The sequence below is a fragment of the Oryctolagus cuniculus genome, chromosome 4 (genome assembly GCF_051225735.1).
Source record: "Oryctolagus cuniculus isolate XC-2025 breed Fujian yellow rabbit chromosome 4, ASM5122573v1, whole genome shotgun sequence".
NCBI classification, from domain to species: Eukaryota; Metazoa; Chordata; class Mammalia; order Lagomorpha; family Leporidae; genus Oryctolagus; species Oryctolagus cuniculus.
In genome coordinates, this window is record NC_142870.1 from 9,466,429 (window position 1) to 9,487,167 (window position 20,739).

General features: G+C 43.7%; 1 protein-coding gene across 1 annotated transcript; it reads right to left on the minus strand.

The window, feature by feature from the left end:
* Positions 1-4,976: 4,976 nt before the first annotated feature.
* Positions 4,977-10,607, minus strand: LOC149126896 (uncharacterized). Its single transcript, XM_089330567.1, has 2 exons — positions 10,143-10,607; positions 4,977-6,865 (listed from the first exon to the last, which is right to left on the minus strand). The coding sequence occupies exons 1-2, from the start codon at positions 10,567-10,569 to the stop codon at positions 6,735-6,737; spliced, it is 558 nt and encodes a 185-aa protein (XP_089186693.1). The 5' UTR covers positions 10,570-10,607; the 3' UTR covers positions 4,977-6,734.
* Positions 10,608-20,739: the final 10,132 nt, after the last annotated feature.

Genomic DNA, 20,739 nt, shown 5'->3' on the forward strand with positions numbered 1-20,739 from the left:
TTGGGAGTCATAGATGTTACAGCAGAACAGACGGAAGGAGGAGCCCCTGCTTTGGGAAGGAGGAGACCAGGAGGCACCACGGCCAGCATTAAGTTAAAACAAAAACTATTGATGGGTTGGAAAACAAGATGGCATAAGCGCTGACTATATGGTAGATATGCGGTAGAGTAAGCATAAGACTGTTAGTATGAATTTATTCTGAGACCTTCCTGCAAATGCTGAAACTCGGGCTATACTTTGCCCTATGTAGACAATGTTTTTTCTTATACCTATATACTTATACCTATGTATATATAAAGTTTAGCTTATAAATTATACCTATATACTTAAGAATGTGTATATATATATATACTTACATATATATAAGTTATAAAATTTAACTTATAAATTAGGCACAGGAATAACTTATAAATTAGGCACAGGAATATGGAATAGTGACAATAAATAATAATAATTTAAAAATAGAATAGTTATAGCAATATATTAGAGCAAAAATTATTTGAAACTTATAAACTTATGAGATATTTCTTTCTGAATTTTCCATATAATACTTAAAGAGCCCACTTGAGCATGGGTAACCGAAAAGTGTGGAATGTAGAACTGTGGCTAGAGGGGGAACTACTGCACCATACTTTCACTGTTATGTGCGCTTAGAAAGGCTCATTAAAAAAAAAAAAAAAAAAAGACTTAGCTTCTTCCTGTCACAGCCACTGTTCTACGGGCCTCTCAGGAGACACTATGCTGGGTGAGGGGTCTGGCCCTACCACAGGCCCAGCTGCCTGATCCTGGTGATGGCAGTGGAGGGCAGGATACCCCTCCTCACCTGCCTCTGCCTGCCATCAGCAGTGCGCCAAGTACTAGGGAGCTGGCCTCCATCCCTGTCTCAGATTGCTTCTCTGCGCAAATCTTCATACTTGTAAGCATTTAAAGAAGCCAGTGTGACTCCTTGATTTAAGTGGACCTGAGACACATGGTTCTTAGGGACACGTGGTATTGCAGCTGCTTGGGACACTCCCATCCCATGTTTGGTTTGAATTCTGGATGCTCCACTTCCATCCCAGCTCTGCTAATTCACCCAGGAAGCAGTGTTTGACAGTCCACTTGAGTTTGTACCACCCACGTGGGAGAACCAAATGGAGTTCCTGGCTCCTGGCTTTGGCCTGGCCCAGCCCTGGCCATTGTAGCCATCTGGGAAGTGAACCAGTGGATGGAAGATCTTTCTCTGTTTCTCCCTCTCTCACTGTTGCTATGCCTTTCAAATAGGTAAATAAATAAATCTTTAAGAAATACAAATGTGTTTCTTAGCTTCCTATCAGATGCAGTTTGGGTGGGTGTACAGGGAGTGGCTATAATGGCTGGTGGGTGGTGAGTGGTGGTTATCTTCATCCATCTGGTAGCTCTTTTTCTCTTTGATGGTATGTATAAATGCAGTATAATGATATATACATTAAACTTTGACGAGTTTGGGGAAATGTATAGACCTGCAGAAACCCGACGCCAGTCAGAATAGAGAACATTTCTATGACCTCAGAAATTGCCACCCTTATCAGCATCTGCTGTTACGATTTCTAACCCTATGACTAAGTCCCGTTGATTGTTTATCACAGAGAAACGAGTTAAAAACTAATGAGTCCACTCACATGGTTTGTAAAGGAACCCTGAGGGTAGCTTTCACTCTAATAGCTCTGACTGGAACCATCCTGAACACCCATCAACAAGAGAATCAGAAACCAGACTGTTTTTAAAGGGAAGAAGGGCATATTATTATGTAAGGGGTGTAATTAAAAATATCTGTATAACAAATAATATGGCATCCACGCATTTTATTGTATGTAATATATAATAAAATGCTTACTTAAAATGCATTTAAAATATATAAATATGGATTTTATAATATTTATATAAATATATAATATATTATATATTACACATATAAATATGTGTATGGACATAACTATATACATACGGAAATATGTTTGACCTCCACATATGAAAGAAGAGAGGTGGCTTTGGTCTTTCTCCATCTGCCTTATTTCACTTAGTATTATGATCTCCAGTTCCACCCACTTTCCTGCAAATGTCGATTTCATCCTTTTTTATGGCTGAGTACTATTCCATCGGGTACACGTCCCACGCTGGCTTTTCTCAGTCATGGACTAACGGACACACAGGTTGATTCTATGTCTTTGCTATGTAGTGCTGCAGTGAACATGATTGTCCGGCTTCGCTTCCTTTGGATGTATTTCCAGAATGGATTAGCTAGGTCCTGTAATAGATCGATTTTTATTTTTTTGAGAATCTGCATACTGTGTTCCAGAATGGCTGCATTAATTTGTATCCCCATCAATTGTATATTAAATTTCTTTTTCTCCACATCTTCCCCAACATTTGTTATTTTTTGGTTTCTTGATAACAGACATTTTGACTGCATTGAGTGGTACCTTATTTAGTTTTTATATGTATTTCTCTGATGGCTAATGAGAATGAGGCTGTTTTTATGTGTTGGTTAGCTCTTGTATTTCTTCTTCTGAAAAATTTCTTTCATATCCTTGTCCATTTCTTAACTGTTTGTTTTGTGGTTGTTTAATTTTTGAGGTCTTTATAAATGTTAGGACTTTATCAGATGCTTAGTTTGCAAGTATTTTTCCTATTCTGTTGGTTGTCTCTTTATTTTGTTGATTGATTCTTTTGCTGTGCAGAAGCGTCTTAGTTTGATATAATCCCATTTGTTTATTCCTACTTTTATTGACTGTGCTTTTGTGGTCTTCTCCAAAAAATCAATGCCTATTCCAGTGTCTTGGAGTGTTGCCCCTATGCTTTCCTCTAGAAATTTCACAGTTTCAGGTTTTAGAAATAGAGCTTTGATCCATTTTGAGTTTGCTTTTGTATAGAGCATAAATAAGGGGTCTTATTTCAAACTTTGGCTTGTGAAAATCCAATTTTCTCAATATCATTTACTGAAGAGACTGTCCTTTCTCCAGGGAATATTTTTAGCTTCTTTGTATAAGATGAGTTGCTTGTAGATGGGTAGACTTATTTCTGGGCTTGCTGTTATGTTCCATAGGTCTATGTGTCTATTTTTATGCCAGTACCATGATGTTTTGATTAAAACAGCCTAGAGAGTGTCTTTTTTTTTTTTTTTTGACAGGCAGAGTGGACAGTGAGAGAGAGAGAGAGAGAGAGACAGAAAGAAAGGCCTTCCTTTGCTGTTGGTTCACCCTCCAATGGCCGCCGCGGCCGAAGCCAGAAGCCAGGTGATTATCCTGGTCTCCCATGCAGGTGCAGGGCCCAAGGACTTGGGCCATCCTCCACTGCACTCCCTGGCCACAGCAGAGAGCTGACCTGGAAGAGGGGCAACCGGGACAGAATCCGGTGCCCTGACCAGGACTAGAACCGGTGTGCCGGTACCCCAGGTGGAGGATTAGTCTATTGAGCCGTGGCGCCGGCTGAGAGAGTGTCTTGAAATCTGTTATTGTGACATCTTCAACTTTGCTTTTATTGTTTAAGAATTCTTTGTCTATTTGGGATCTTTTGTATTTTCATATTCTTTCTTCTAATTGCTTGTAAAGAATGTCATCGGCATTTTGATGGGGATAATATTAAATCTGTAAATCAATTTGGGCAGTAAGGACACTTTGATAATGTTATTTCAATCCATGAACACAAAGAATTCTTTCCTTTTTTCTAGTGCATCTTCCTCGGTATCTCTCATCAGTATTTTCTAATTTTCATTGTAGAGGTCTTTCCCATTTTTGCTTAAATCTATCCCAAGGTATTCTTTTATAGCTATTATTAATGGGATTGTTCTTACAAAGTTCTTTCTTAATAAGATCATTGTTACACTGTATAAAAATGCTACTGATTTTTATGTGTTGATTTTGCACCCTGCGACTTTGCTAAATTCACTTATCAGTTACAACCTGTCTTTTAGTGAACTCTTTTGTTTCTCTCACAGATAGAATCAGTCATCTGCAAGCAGGGATAATTTGATTTTCCTCCTTTCTGACTTGTATACTTTTTATTTCTTTCTCTTGCCTGATGGCTCTGGCTAAAACTTCCTGAACTGTGTTGAATAAGAGTGATGAGAACAGATAACTTTGTCTGTTTCCAGATCTTTGTGGAACTACTTCTAGCTTTTTCTCATTCAATATGATGTTGGCTGATGGCTTGTCATATATAGCTTTTATTGTGTTGATGTATGTTCCTTCTATACCTAATTTGTTCAAGGTTATTTTTTTTAATTATAAATGGATATTGTATTTTAGCAAATGCTTTCTATCTATTATAGTGTGTAATATCTATATAGTGGCACACAACTCATTAATAAAAGGGAATAAACTATTGATACATACAATGCAGATGAGGCTCAAATATAATATAACTTTATAATCACTAACAGTTTTGGTACATTTTAACTCCGGGATGATTTTCATTTTTATGCAGTGCATTTTTGTAGTGTTTTTTTTTTAATTTTTTTAATTTTGGGAAAGAGCCAGCCAGGGATTGAGCTCCTTTCAGATGGTTCACTCCCCCAGTTCCCACCGTAGCCAGGTCTAGGTTTGACTGAAGCTAGAAGTCAGGAACTCCATCCAGGTCTCCCATGTGGGTGGCAGGGACCCAACTACCTGAGCCTTCACGGCTGCCTCCCAGGGTCTGCACTGGCAGGAAGCTGGAGTCAGGAGCTGTAGGAAGAAATGAACCCAGGCCCTCTAATGTGGGATGGGGGGCATCCCAACTGGCAACTTAACCACTAAGTTGTTAAGTTATAATAATCATATCTCAATTTGAAAAGTTTAGATGCAAAACACAATAAGCATTATGATAAAATAATAGCAATGTTGCTATGAAATTAAATATTTTAAGTATATTTACATCTCTAATTTAAATATATTTAAATGAAAAATATAAATAATTTATATTTCAAATACAAAACAGATGAACATATATTATTTATTTAGAAGTGAAGGGGATAGAACATGGCTACCCCAAAATAGGCAACTTTGTTATATGAATTGTTTTGAGCAGAAGACAATTTTAAAAAAGCAGATGTAGGAGGGGCCCTGTGTCCTCATCCTTTCTGTGTAGAAGCAGGGCATCGAGTTCCCATGAGAAGGGTACCCTCCTGGTACCAAGAAGAGAACATCCTTGTCGTGACAGAAGGGAAGACGGTGCCAACATGAGTCTGCACAAGGAAACCTCACAAAAATGATCTTTGTGGACTATTGGGTTCCCCCACGTATTTCTTAGCCACGTTCCCATAATTCACTGCCTGTAGAGGCTCAAATCCTTTGCTTTATCTTGTCACTTCATAAATTTATCATCCTTTGTTAAAATGGTATATGAGTCCCTAAGTCTACTGCTGCTTTGTGGTTTTTCACTTCTTTCCTAGGAAGTGCCCTGTGTCATGCAAATGCGATCCAAGGCCATCTCTTCTGCTGATCTGCCTTTTGTTATTCACAGGCCTGTGTTGCAGAACCTAGCAAGGTAGAGAAAACATTTTTCCCTTCCTACAGAGGGAAAGAAAAAAACCAGGATTGCATTCAAAACCTCAAATCTCTTATTGTTCTTTTAGGTGACTTTGAACCCTGGGGCCATTTTCAGAATTGGCAACTCAGTCACTCACCAAACACATTCAAATTTAATTTTCCAAATGCATAAAATTGGTCATTTGATTTTACCCCCATAACTTTATCATTAATTGTAAAAGGAAATGTATTTATTGATACTAAAGCTGCTTGAACAGTTATTAATGCTACAAAAAAATCTGGAAATAGGTGGTCCTAGGGTAGGCTTGATGGCTTAACAATGACATCAAGCTCCTAAACTTTTTTCCTTTTCATTCTGATTTCCTTAGGGTGTGAGCAATGCTCCCTTCTTTACACTCATGTACACAAAACAGCTGCCCCGTTCCAATGATCCTGTCCCCACATGATAGTGTTCCAGCTAGCAGGAGGAGCCATGCAAGAGGGCTTTCTCTCCTCATGTCTCATTTGTCAGGGAGGAAAATCTCTCAGAGATCTGGAACAGGCTTCTTTCATCTCTTTGGTCAGAACCTCATGGCAACCTCATGGCAACCTCTAAACCAAACACTGGTCAAGACACTCGGGGATGCTGTGACTCATGTAGGTCAACCAGTTCACCCAGGATGATCCATTATTGCCTGAATACCATCGACATTCTATAGGCCTGAGGTAGCTTCCCTGGGACATTTTCAGTGTCTATGCAGCTCACAATCTATGGGTTACTTCAACACGACACTGCGTCTTCTGTGCTAAAATGGTGGGCCCTTTATCCTGTAGAGTACAGGAAAAGCTGAATTCTGGCTTTACATCCCTGTCTGCTTGAGCAAATTACTTTTCTGAATGTCTGTTTTCTTTGTAAAATGGGAATAATACTAATTGGTGACATGCAGGAACTGGGGAGGAATGCCAGCAATAATGCATACAGTGTCTGGTGCATAATGAGTGCTTAATAAGACATGGGCACTGTGACAGCCAGGAGCAGACAGGCCTAATCCACAGCTTACATCCCCGAGTCACTTTGCATACTTCTGTTGTCATTACTTCTAATGGCTTAGAGAGTGTGAGTTTGCAAAGCCTTGTGGAGTTACTGTGGCCTGGAGAGGTTGGGGGAAGACCTTTGGAGTGGTCAGCACGCTGCTGGCCCATAGCTGGTGTTCCCTGAGTCCTCCCTGGAGTCCAGTGTGAACGATGCCACGGTTCTTCTCTTGCCGGTCATGTGAGCTTGGCGACGCTGGTGCTGAGCATGGGCTCGCCTCTGCTCTCATGCTGTCTGCCCTGACTTTCTGCTTGGTGCTCTGTGAGTGTCTCCAGCCTCGGCCCGCTCTGGCTTTGGAAGTCAGGGTCTGTAAGGGAAAGAGAAAGCTGGGGGTGAGCCACAGGCAAAGCATCAAGGCTTACATCCACTAAAGACTCAAGGCATTCTCTTCCCTGCATTTCTGAATCTTGATTTTGGATTTTGGACTTTTCCCTTTTGTTGTATACTTTGATCTCTCTTGTCACTCACTAGGTAAATCTGTAAGCTGAAATGTACAAGGACTTGGACCCTCACGTCCAGCGGACAGCTGGATGCACTCCCTGTCCTCAGAGTTCTGATGGCCTCACCCAGGCTGTGACGTTTGAGCCCACAAGAGGAAGACGGAACTCATCTCTCCCTTGCTGCACCCAGGCAGAGCGGAGGTGGGAGAGGTTGTCTGATCTTTGCCAAGGTTATCGGGGGAGTACTTGACTAGGAGCTGGGGTTACTGCGCTGATCCAAGGGCCCCTGATTTACCCAGGAGATGGAGGCGTGAGTCATAAGTACTGGGGACAGTTTTCTTTCCTTTCAGCTTTCTGTCACTAGGACATTTTCTGTACTTATGATGCACTGTCCAAAATTCAGACAAACCCCATGAGATCAGAGCATCATGCAGGTTCCCCATTTATGGATTATAGGGAGAAAAATTACCCTCTTCCCCTGCAGCAGTAAAACCACCTCTGGTATGGCAAAGGAAGCTTGCCAGTCTGAGAGCCTTGTGGTCCTTGGATACTGAAGCCCATGGCTTTATACCATTACCTTTGTAAATCAAGTGAATACTGATTTTTAAAATTTTTTTTATTTATTTATTTGACAGCTAGAATTAAAGACAGTGAGAGAAAGGTCTTCCCTCTGTTGGTTTACTCCCCAAAAGGCCGCAACAGCCAGAGCTGCTCCGATCCGAAGCCAGGAGCCAGCTGCTTCTTCCTGGTCTCCCATGCAGGTGCAGGGGCCCAAGCACTTGGGCCATCCTCCACTGTACTCCCGGGCCACAGCAGAAAGCTGGACTGGAAGAGGGGCAGCCAGGACTAGAACCGGCGCCCATATGGGATGCTGGTGCCGCAGGCGGATGATTAACCAAATGAGCCACAGTGCCGGCCCCGTGAATACTGATTTGTAAAAGCTTCTGTGTACCAGTATTGCAGCAAATACAGTTTTTTTTTTTTTAAAGATTTATTTATTTATTTGAGAGGCAGAGTTATAGACAGAGAGAGGGGGAGGCAGAGAGAGAGGTCTTCCATCCACTGGTTCACTCCCCAAATAGCCGCAATGGCCGGATCTGCGCCAATCCAAAGTCAGGAGCCAGGAGCTTTTCTGGGGGTCTCTCATGTGGATGCAGGGGCCCATGCACTTGGGCCTCTTCCACTGCTTTCCCAGACCATAGCAGAGAGTTGGATTGGAAGTGGAGTGGCTGGGACTCGAACCAGAGCCCATATGGAATGCTGGTGCCACAGGCGTAGGCTTAACCTACTAAGCCGCAGCACTAGCCCCCAAATATAGTTTTGTGAAACTTTGTTTTATGCCTTTGTCAAACCAATGGTTAAGAATTTTATACCACCATATTTTTAATGATCTGTGATTACTATTTACTGTACTTGGGTAAAATGGTGAGTTTTCCATTCAATTATTGTTTGTAGTCATTATATATATATAGTCCCATTTAACTAGGGTCTTTTTGCTTTTTTTGGGGTAAACTTCTTATCCAGAGAGGCATTAAACCTTTTTACTGTAATGTAAGCTTAAAATATGTTGTTTCAAAAACTGCAAAAAAAAAAAAAAAGGAAGAAAGGGAGAAGAGAGGAGTGTAAGAGAGAGAGGAGGGGGAGGGAGGGAGGGAGAGAGGGAATATCATTATGTTCTTAGAATTGTATCTACAAACCATATTGAATTGGTCAAAAACTGATAAAAAATTAAAAGTATTAAAAAGGTCAGAGAACTGGGGCCAGCGCTGTGGCACAGTGGGTTAATGTCCTGGCCTGCAGTGCTGGCATCCCCTATGGGTGCTAGTTCGAGACCCGGCTGCTCCACTTCCAATCCAGCTCTCTGCTATGGCCTGGGAAAGGAGTAGAAGATGGCCCAAGTCCTTGGGCCCCTGCACCGCATGGGAGAGCCAGAAGAAGCTCCTGGCTCCTGGCTTCGCATTGGCACAGCTCCGGCCATTGTGGCCATCTAGGGAGTGAACCAGTGAATGGAAGACTCCCCACCCCCCCGCCTCTCCTCTCTCTCTGTGTAACTCTGACTTTCCAATAAATAAATAAATCTTTTAAAAAATGGCAGAGAACTAAAACCATAGTTTTGTGTCCATTTGGCTCTTTTTTATATGAAAGGCAAGGTTACAGAGAGGCGGAGGCAGAGGCGGAGAGAGAGGTCTTCCATTCCTGGTTCACTCCCCAGTTGGCCGCAATGGCCGGAGCTGGGCGGAGCCAGGAGCTTCTCCCGGGTCTTCCTTGCAGGTGGGATCTTCCTGGGAGAGCATCTTCCACTGCAGAGAGCTGGATGGGAAGCAGAGCAGCCAGGACTTCACCCAGTGCCCATATGGGATGCTGGCACTGCAGGTGGCGGCTTTACCTGCCATGCCACCGCGCCGGCCCTCAGTTTTGCTCTCACTTCCTCTACGTCCAGGAAGGCACGGAAGGTAGCGTCCCACACCTCTGAGCTATGTCATCGGAGCCTTTCTGGTTTTCTTAGCGTTGTAAGAGTGAGGAGGTGGGAACCTCAGGGAAAGAGGTGGGGGGCACAGCTGTGGAGTCTGGGCTTTAGCTCAGGACACCGTTCTTAGAGGGGCGTCACGGGGGCCTTCAGCTTGGAGACTGTGGGAGGGGGCTGGCGCCTGGAGGAAGACACTGGCAGACACTATGGAGCCGGGCTGGGGTCTGAGGGCGCCCTGGTGGGCAGGAGGCCGGCGTGCTGGGCACTGCATTCTAATGAGCTGGACCAGGGCTTTGGCATTCTATGGGGTCTGTGTTTCCCCCCGGGGTTTTCAGGAACACATTTCCAGGTGGACGCTCTGACCCGCTGGTTCAGGGTAACTTTTTTTGCCTAGAGAGCTGTCCCCAGCTCCCTCCCAGGAGGAAGGCGTGGCCCGGCTCAGAGCAGTGGGCAGGGTGCACTGTGCCCATCAGCCAGACAGATGAGAGTGTGCTCTGAGCATGGAACACGCTGGACAGCCTATTAGCCCTACTGTTTCCTGTGGTGGCTACCTGGAGCTGTTTGCCACCCACTCGGCTCCTTAGCCTCCTCCTGGCAATAGGGAACCGCATCCCACAGGTGTTCCCTGGGCCGTGTCTCCCGGCACTACCCCAGCCCCAGTTCGCGGGGGTCCTCACCTGGCCTTTTTGAAAGGGTGCCCAGTCCCTCGCTGGCGTTCTGGTGCCCAGGCCTCTGGCCTGAGCCGGCCTCGCCGCTGCCTCCTGTCTTAGCAGAGCCTCCATGAGCCCTGCTGGTCACTCTGGAACATTCCTGAACGTCCCCGCGGGTCCAGGCTGTTTCCAGTCTCCTTGCCTTGTGACGGGGAGTTTCTCCCTCCCTGCCTCTGAACTCCACTGCTGGCTGCAGGTGGCTTCCTCCAGGGAGTCCCTGCTGAATCTCTGCAGGTGGGAGGGGCCACTCCCCTGGGCGGCCCTGGTGGACGCCCGCCCCTGTTGCTGGCCGCACTGAACTTCGGGCCTCACGCACCTGCCTGGCACCCCTGGGAGGCTGTTCTGATCCCCCAGGCTCTGAAGGCGCATACAGGGGGTGCAGCAAGTACCGCATCCGCAGCTGCCACCCCCAGCTGGGGCACTGGGCTGTGCCTTCCCCTCTTCCCTGTAGGCTTTTAAGGAACAGGGACAGAGCTAGCAGTTTAAAGGGACCCGGCCCACATTGCGCTGAGGCTGAGGCAGCCACAGCCTCTCCGCTAGAGGGCCCTGATCAGGTGGATTTTATCGGTGGAGTCGGGGTCTCCTGGAGAATCTGGCTCCCCTCTCCCCCGCCTCTCTAAGTTGTGCAAATGGGCAGGAAATGCCACAGGCAGCGCCCTGACGCAGTAATGGCACCTGAGACAGCGCCCCGAGCCTCGGGGCACACAGAATCAGCCACCCTGAGTGACCGTTCGGAAACGCGTGCCTGGTGCCTTCCTCCAGGCGCCCCTTGGGCAGGTCCCAGGGTGTGCAGAGAGAAAGCCGCCTAGTCTGGAGCGCAGAGGAACCCTGGCTTACGTCAGGCCTGGGCGCAGGTTCCGGAGGGCTCACCGCCTGACCCGCAGTTTAGAGCAGCCGGCAGCCCTGCGCTCTGTGTGATGCTGGCCACCCCACGGGCATCCCCAGCCCTTGCTCACCCCTCTCTCCCCGCCCACTCCCTGGCTGCCTGGATTCTCTGCTTCCCCGCATCCTCGCCCTGCCTCATCTCCTTCAGGGCGCTGTACTGAAAGCGCCAGCTTTGGTGCCTGTTTTCCAAAGTGGGCTCTTTAAATTCTTTATTGAAAAAAAAAATATATATATATGTATACATAGCCACACCAAGAACAGACTTGGGGTGCCATTTGCCAGGTGAACTAATTCAGACACGGAAAGGAAAATATGGCCTGAAATCAAAGAGCTGAAAGGCACAGACATAGAGAATGAAATAATAGTTACTGGGGTTGTGGGGGATGGGTGGGGAGCTGGAGGTCAAAGGGTACAGGAAGCAGCAGGTTATGTCCTCGGTCAAATGCAGAACAGGAGGCCTGAAGGACCTGAAATTTAAGTGGCTACTTTGGGAAGTTCCTGGGAAGTGGAAATCCAAGTTTGTTTTGGTACAATTGTTGAGATCCAGGTATATGAGAAAATCTTCAAAATATATGTGGGAAGTATGTAGTAACTATGATAAAATATGCATGGTTTTCAAAGTTTCTTTGCAACAAAATACATGTATCTTTTTATTGCCATTCCCTCCATAAACTATTTGTATTAGGGATTTTTGGTTAAAAAAAAAAAAAGGTTGCATGAAACTGTTTTCTGAAGTGAAGAATATGCTTTACTTAGCCACCTACTGAGCTTAAAAAGAAAGGGCAGTTACTGTAAAATGTTTTTTCTGATGAAAAACAAAATCAAGCAGCAAAAAAGAGTAAATACACAAATAAAAATGTGCCATACAGCCCATGTGCAGATGTGACTCAAAGGGCATGACACAGGGAATTAGCTCTTTTAGCTGTCACGGTAACTCGGTGAGGGGGTCAAGGCCCAGCAGTATGCTAGTGCCCGCCGTGTCCCCAGAATCCAGGACAACGTTCGGCACAGCACGATCTCTGAGATTACACTGTCGAGGGCCATGCATGGCCACTGCTCCAGCTGCCCCCAGGACCCACCATGTCAACTAGCACAGGAATCCAGAACCTTCTCTCTGTCTTGTCCTGTTTTCCTACTTCTTGTCCTGAGTTTTCTGTCTGGACCCTCTTTCCCCTACCGCCTCAAAGACACAGGTTTCAGCCAGATGACGTGGGGACTCCGTTAGAGAACACACTATCTTAACTTGCCAAGACGGCGTTTTGTACTTGGCTCTCTGCGGTCTGGAAACAGAACCGTCCTGGTGTTATTGTCTGTTTGGAAAACGCCCTTTGAGGATGGGGACAGTTAATGACTGCTTCCCACGGAGTCCTACAGACTGTGCCAAGTACCCTGCGGGCACAGAGAACATATTAATTGATGTTGATTTCCTAACTTCCCATTTAAATATGCTAAATGGCCCTGGAGAAGCTTCCAAAGAGTTAATACGCTACCCGAAATGTTTGACTTACTCATCCTGAGATTCGTGGCTTTGTTGTTGGTGCATGCTTATTTTGTATGAATGCTCACAGAAAGAAGCAAAATAAGACTGGGTTATAAAGTCATAGCAAAACCTGCTTATTTCAAATAAAAGTCAGCTTGAACACTAAGTTGCTGGTGTTTGGTGGCATGCATGGATCTACAGGGGCTGAAAATCTAACGACATCTCTACTTATCAGTGTTGTTTATCATAAAGACATAAATTACTTAAAAGTTCAAATATTTCAAGCTTATTTAGAATAAGCATAGAAAACAGTGTAGGCTGCAATTTTGGTGCTTAAGTTATTGGGAAATAATTTCTGTTCAAAACCAAGTCACAGAAGCTTATTCATTGGAAATTGGAGACATTTGGGGGCTATCAGTGTCACATGTTCTTGAGAGATTCCAGAATGTCTTAGATGCATAGTTACAGCAGCAGGAATCAGATTTCATTTCCCACTTCTGTGGTCCAGGGGCTTGATGAGTCTGTCTCTGGGGATTTCTGAAAGCCCTCAATCTTTGGGGAGAATGGTTCTGCACCAGACTTGTCAAGTGATTGATGCTGAGGTAGAATTGGGGATGGGTGGGACTTGTGACACTGGAGGAACAACACGGTCACATCTCGATGCCACCATTCGTGGGTGACAACATGACGCAGTAAAAGCACACAAGCCACAATCCACCTCTTGAATCTGTGACCTGACAAGTGTTGGCATTTGGCAGTTTTCGGAGTTGGGAAGGTCATATGGCACCCAGATTACACATTCAAGGTTTGCAGCATCATGCGATAATCAAAATTGTTCATATTTCTTTGATCAAATGTATCCTTAGACCTCTTGGTGGGATAAGGCCTATTAATAGCAGATGTCACTTCAGGACAGGCTGTGCCCACACATGAGTCAGCACAAACGTTTCAGTTTCTAGAAAATTTTGGATCTTGCCACTGTTATAAAGGATTGTGGATGGACATAATTAAGGTCCAGAGTGTGCACGTTACTAACAAACACTGGAAGGGTGAGTCAGACCAGAGAACCACAGCATATTTGAGGAGATGCCACCCATTTCTGTCCTGTGAAGGGTTTGGTACCTTCAGATGCTCCCGGCCAAAAGTATTTGAGATTTGTGTCCAGAATAAACAGCCAACCTCTGGTTGTTGTCTCGGAATGTGCACTCATTACATCGAATTTTAGGTTTCTGTGACTATGCAATGCTGTGCTGGTAGAAATGTTAGAAACTGATGCTCTAACAGACCCAGTCTTTTCATGCTTCCCTTCAGACCCTGTGGGTATAAGGAGGTGTAATTTACTTACTGTAGATGTGAATCTTTTTTGAAATTTAAAATGAAAACAAATGCTTTCCTATGTACTTTGCTTTATACTTGTAATTTTAAGCAGATTGTTCTGATGAAGGATTTAACTAAGCACCACAACTGTAGCCTTGGGAAGCAAAAATACAGAGAAAGTAACAAAAATTAGTTTTGTTGCTGTATGGGTCATATATGCCCATCAATGCAATGGTGGCGTTGCCAAGATATTAATTAGGTGGACTTCTGCCACAATGAGTAGTTTTATAAAATAAAGCATAAGAAATCTTCAACAATTTTACAGAAGAGGTGTGTTACAAAAATTAATGCAAGGATTTCAAAGTGTCTTTAACAGATTTAGAATTCCATTCTCTATGAACTTTTATGGAGGACCCTTGTGATGGCACCACAGTGAAAACTGCTCAGGTAACGTGTTCACTGTAACAAGTGACTGCGGATCCACACCAGCCCTGGACATCTATAACGGCCTCATCTAGGAAATAAGAAAGCTCGTGAGGATTCCATGCTACTGGACAGTTTTAAAATTTTCTTTGTTAAGCAGGTAGTTTTGTTGGTGATAATTATCATTGTTTGCTTGATGACATATATTGTCATTAGAGTTTATTGGTGACACTGTTTTTATAGTAATAGCTTTTCAAAAAATTTTTTATTTAAGTTATACAAATTTCATGCATTTCATATATATATACAGATTTAGAAACATAATGATTCTTCCTACCCTACCCTCCCTCACAGCCAAGCTCCCACCCTTCTTCTTCCTCTCTCTCTTATTTCCACTCTTAACTTTTACAAAGATCTATTTACTTTATACTCATAAGATTACGTTACTTTTTATCATTGAAAAATTAACCCCCAATGATAGAATTTCTATTAAAGCTGAGCTAGCAAGTTTGTGTTTGGAGACTGAGTTCTTGTTTTAATTTGACCGTACCCTTTACGGATGCTTTTGTACCAGTCAGCTAGCTACTGAAATGATGATGAGAGAAGAGAAGGGACAAAGTGACAGTTTAGAGAAAGTAGAAAGAACAGAGAAGCTACTCCATTCAAGGAGGGTGGCGATGCTACTCTGTGAAAATGTTAGTCTTTAACAAAAAAAAAAAAAGTCAGTAAATTTGACATCTTTGGGCTTCTGATGAAATTTTTAAAATCCAATCAAGAAATTTTATAGTGACATGCAGAAGCATACACAAATGGCACCTGTCATAAGAAGGTAAGAAGACTTCTATAAACTAGAATTTATGATTTGTGAACTAAATTTGTGTGAAAATTTTTCAGGTGAAATTAAGGTTATCATGTATAAGATGGCTGAATTCCTGGCACCTTTGGAAAAGCCTTGCCTGCCTATTAATTGTCTCCTTTTTATTCTGTTTCTTATTCAGAGCTATAGTTTAGCTGTCCTTCCCCCACTGTCACTGGAGAAAGATCATCTGCTTCCTTCTAGAAATCACTTTGGTTTTCCTCTTGGGTGAGACGTTTTGCAACAAGATCCACATTGGCTTTAGGGTGAAGGCTTTCTCTGGAGCGTGCTGTCCCCATTCTTGTCCTCACAGTCTTCCTTATTGATGACGGCCACGGTCTAGTGAGGTATGACCTCCACTTCCTTTCTCACTTCTTGGCTGCACAGGGGAAATGGTAGGGATTCCACTACTGACACAGAGCCACAGTGCTTGTCAGACCAAGGTCAAGCTGGGCTAGTGCAGACTTGAAGCTGATTCTGGAACTTTCTGCCCTTGTGGATGCCTTTGTGTCTCAACAGGCTTTTCAGAACGTGCACTCTTCTTGGGTGGTGATTAGACTGGTGTTAAAAGAAATAGAGAAGCACTTGTTGTCATGGAGCTTACTTATTCTTTACCCCAAAGAGTACAGCATTGCACAGATAAGTAGCTAGATAAAAGTATAGAACAAATACAGAACAATACGTGCAGTAGATGATTAGATGGACACCGAGTAGAGATAATTGTAATGCATGCTGGGAAGGAAGTGTGCAGGTAGAGGCTGCCTTGGTAAAGAAGAAACTCTGCAGCTGATAGGAGAGCCAAGTCTAGCTGCCCACAGGTTTTCTGGAGAATGGTAGGAAAGCCTTCCTCCTCACTGACCTCTGACCCAGGAAGTACTCTTCCCTAGGCATCAGATTCTTTTTCCTGACCTCACCAAGTTCTCTCTGGGTAATTTCACAAGGAAAAACTCTTGAACAAAGTTGCTCAGATGTTTTTCTTGCTGAAGTTCTTTCATTGCTCTAAGTGCTAACTTCAAAGTTGAGTTGTTCTATTTTAAGGGGTGGGGGAGGTGTGTGAGAGATAGTGTAAGATGTGTAAGTTTAGAAGAAAGGAGACTGAATTGGCAGGTGCATGGGCATATCTTGCTCTGCTAATTCTTCTGTACCGGAAGATGCTTTGACACAACAAATAAAATTATTGAAGACAAAGGGGTAGAGGGAGGTGGGTCTGGAAGCTATCCTGAAGAAGTGGCTATTCGAAATTTGTTTCTCTTGATTTGGACCTCACTTGCTTCTGTGAACACTTTCATGAAATTTCTTAGAAAAATATGTGAAATTCAGAAGACCCATGGGTTACAATCCTGAGCAAATCTGATCTTCGTAGTTTCTCAGTTATTGCGCGAAACAAAGGGGAGGATTTTGGATTTGCGGTGTGAGAAGAGGCTGAGTTATCACTTGCATTTTGTCCTTGGCTACCTTTAAATTCTCCTGATAGCACACTACTTCTTTAGATAAGAAAGTTCCCAATCGTGTACACCAAAAGAAATGGGTGGGTTAGATGACCTCCAAGATACCGTAGAGCTTTCACATTCTAGGATTCTGATGAATGTCTTGAGCGTTTTTCTAAAGAGCGAGGGTTATTGGAGCTTACACACATCTAGTGAAGCCACTGGAAAGCCCACTCTTTCTGTTCGTAGTTTTATCTTACTCTGTGGCTTGCATTGCTGTGTGATTACTGTTTCAGCTATTTCCACCAGCGTCAATGGCAATGGCATTAACAATTTTATTTTTGTACAAGAGATCAAGTATACTTTTAATTGGATACTTCACTTCAATTAGGAATCCTATGGAATGTATAATAGAAATGATCATGGCGCAATCAAAAATGATTTGCAGTTTCTAATTGGTAAAGAATGACAAACTTTGTAACATACAGAGTGAATGAAGATTGATAATGGGAACAGTTAGGCAGATTTCTCTTTTCTCTGTAAAATCAGGATTTCTCCTGAAGATTCAAAAGCGGCAGCTTCACCCTTGAAGCTGAACAATATTCCCCAAAAGCCTTTGTTTGCCCTAATATTCCATAATGTTATGCTTTTACAGTCAATAAGCCATTAGTAATCAAGAGATGTATAATTTATTAATTACACTCCACATTAATATTTCATCTTTTCGGTTGCTGAGCCTATTTCTAAATCTACTTTTTAATTACATTTTAGGGATATAAATCTTCCAGGCAACCATTAGAAAAGTATTTTTTCTGCACATTATGATGCCAATTACTTTAAAGCAGCTGGTTGTGATCTCGATGATGATACTTGGTAAAGTGGCAATCTTAGTGCATAGGTACTCTTCACTCATGTGAAAGCTAATTGAACAGTAGCGAGAAAAGAGTGTTATGAAGAATTTACAGAGACACAAAGTAACCAGGGAGAACAAAAAATAATCAGCATACAGGAAGGTACTTCTAAAAGTTTGTAGAAAATGGGATTGAAATTCCTTTGGATGGAAAATATTTTGAAATCCATGCTTATAAGGGATCTTCAAAAATTTCGTGAAAATTTCATATGATGGAATCCTGTGCATGGAGTTTGTCTCAGGGCTGTCCAGGTCACAGGACAGAAAGAAGCAATGCCTTTTGTTATGGCTATTGTCCAAGTAAGGGCATTGTCAAGCCATAGACACAACTCCTCCAATAGCGGTGTTGGATGTCAGTGATATTGACTTTATCTTTCTAAAACCTGAAGAGCTGTCTACTAAAGGTGCTTTGGCTGATTTTTTTTTAATCAGATTCCTATGCTTTTGAAAATATTAGTTCCAGATTTATTATTTAATGGCATCTTTTGCCTTCCTGGTGCTTTAATTTTTTAAAATTATTGCCTCTATTCGAGGGCAATTTTTGGAAGTGAGTGCTACATTTTTCCACGTGCTCAAGCTTAGGTGGTGGTGATGTGGTTTCAGCAGGAGGTAGACTGAGGCATTGAATGTATATTTGGGGAAAGTATTTGCTTACTTATAAAGGCATCATCTCTGTTTTGCAGAAACTATCTCCACCATGGGTTTTCTAGTGCGTCTGAGGTTCCCACCATAAACATCACTTCTGGAGGTCGGATACAATGTGAGACCTGTTCTTTTGAAAAGACTGTTGCTGAAATGCTGTGAGTCACCTAGAAGAAGCAGGTGCACACCATTCCGAATGTCTGCTGCTTATTCACATTGGTTGATCATGTATTAGTGTAGCTCCTGAAGACCTAGGGACTTCTGCTCTCCTAAATTCTCACTGCTGCAGTAGTTCTTCTTTCCTCTTATTCTCCTCCTCCTTCTTCACTCTATCTTTGAACCTTATACATTTTCTCTACATTTTTCAGTTTATGAAATGCACCACATATACAAGAATATACAAAAGAGAAATAGACTGCAAATCATTTAAAACTGTCCTCTTTCCCTGGAGGTTTGTAAATTTGAGTAGTTCAAGGGCACTCTCAGTCTCAGTGTGCAGGGTTTGGAGCCTAATAGTCTTTCCAATAACACTTGCTGAGTGAACGGGGATCCAGCAAGAAGAGTCTTAGTTCCTTTATAAGGAAAGTTCAGGGGAAGTTAAGACAGAATTACCTCTCAAGGGAATACCTGTGACTTGAGAATGAACGTGACATTTCTTTGTTGGTTTTGGGTCTTGTTTTCTACTATTCCAGAAAGGAGAATTATTTGAGTTTTGGTGTAAATATCTCCCCCCCCCCAGATTTCTACCTAGATAAGAAAATTTTAGTGGAAACCAGAACTTGTAACTCCCATTTACAAAAATCACTTTCTATTTTTAATAACCAAAAAAGCAAGAGTCTAAAAATAGTTTTGATAAGCCCAAGTAGACTGTGTATGTTTGCCATCTCCTGCCTTTTCATGTGCATGGGTAATCTGTGAACTACTGGGCTTCTTGACCACTGTTGGTTGACAACCCTAGAACCAGCAAATGTGAAACATTTCTGGGGGGTTGGCACTGGCAAGAACACAGGAACCACTGCGTTTCAGAAGAGTTTTCTCTTGACTGATGTGAAAGTCCCTAGAAAGAGACAGTCTTGACTTTTGGGAATTCGCAATACCAAGCGTGCACTAACAAGCATGCACATGGATCTGGTTCCTGCGACACTTGCTCGGTTCACAGCCAAGCAACTGCGTCATTGACAGCAGAGCTGCAGGGAGCTGGCCTGAAGTCATAGATCCTGTATGCTGAGCTGCTGTAAGGGAGGAGTAAAATTAGGAAATGAAGATGAGAGATGGAGATGACAAAAGGTTAAGCACCCAGGGGGCCACAGTTCTTGCGACACAGGAGGGCGTGGATCCTCATGATACAGATTCAGAGACGAAGTAGGCAGTGCTTTGGGAATTGCTCTCACCCAAAAATACATCTGCAGAGGTGGAGGTGATGGCTAAATCATCTCTGTGAATGATGCCTTCAGTGGACAGAGGGCCACGCTTCTGTTCCCCTCTGGGGAGGCAGGGGGGCATTTAGACCCTTCTCCTTGCTCCACGGTAAGCAAGCGACAGACCCAACCAGCTCTTAGGAGGCAATTTGTGTGCTATTTCATTCAGAAAAGAGTGAAGACTGAGACAGCATTGCTTCACGTTCGCGGGATTCTTCTCCACTGTGGGTGAATTCCGTGTCTGTGGACGGGCTCTTCGGTGTTTGCGCTCTTTCCTATAACTGGATGCACACAGCAGTAAATGACTCTGGCTCAGTTTCTGTCTATTTCTGCCACAAATGTTCCCGGCAGAAATGTCTACTATTGATTTCCCTTCTCTATGGAAGAATTTTTTTCCCTCCCTTTCTCTTCCTTCTTCATTTCTCTCTGTTTCCTTCTGTGTTGTTTTTCCAAAGTCCTCGACCCTACCTGCTTTCCAGTCTGCTGGCCCAGACAGGGCTCTATCCTACCAGGAATGTATCATCCTTAGCAGGTGAGGGACCCTAGCGTCTGAGCCTCACCGGTCAGAGTGAGGCATCTTCCTGAAAGCATTTCTCCTTAGTGGGCTTGCTTGTGTGGCGCCACTGTATGCTCCCCTGCATTCTTGCTGAATTTTCTCAAGGGCTGTTGGAAGACAGGCATGCATGTGAACTTGACTCGGTGAGTTCCAACATAAGTTTGGGCGACACTGCAGGAGGGAGGCAGCTCATGAAGAATCGCAAGGGTTATCATTATGGAGGGCTGAGTTCCCCGCACTCAGGCAGCGACTCCTTCTGAGGCCAGGCTTGTTGACAGGACGGCGATGAGAGAACACAAGCCGTCCTTGTGAACACCTGCCTGTACCAGGCTCCTGGTGACCAGTGCCTCTAACCCTTACCAATCCCACTGCCGAGTAGCATCATCTCTGTTTGGGAATGAGCATGTTGGCTCCAGGAGGGTCAGCAGCCGTCCCACGATCACCCAGGTAGGAAGTGGTTGAGCTCTGATTCATATCCAAGTTCCCCTTGACCCAGTGCTGGTTGCCATGCTGTATTGTCCCAGGATTTGGGAGGTGGTGGTGGTGGTGAAAATTTGCTTTCAGGGGCCATTCCAGGGAGCAGAGGTAGGCAGTTCACCATCTGGGTAAGAACTGCTATTCAAGGACACGTTAATTCCTAACTCTAGTCC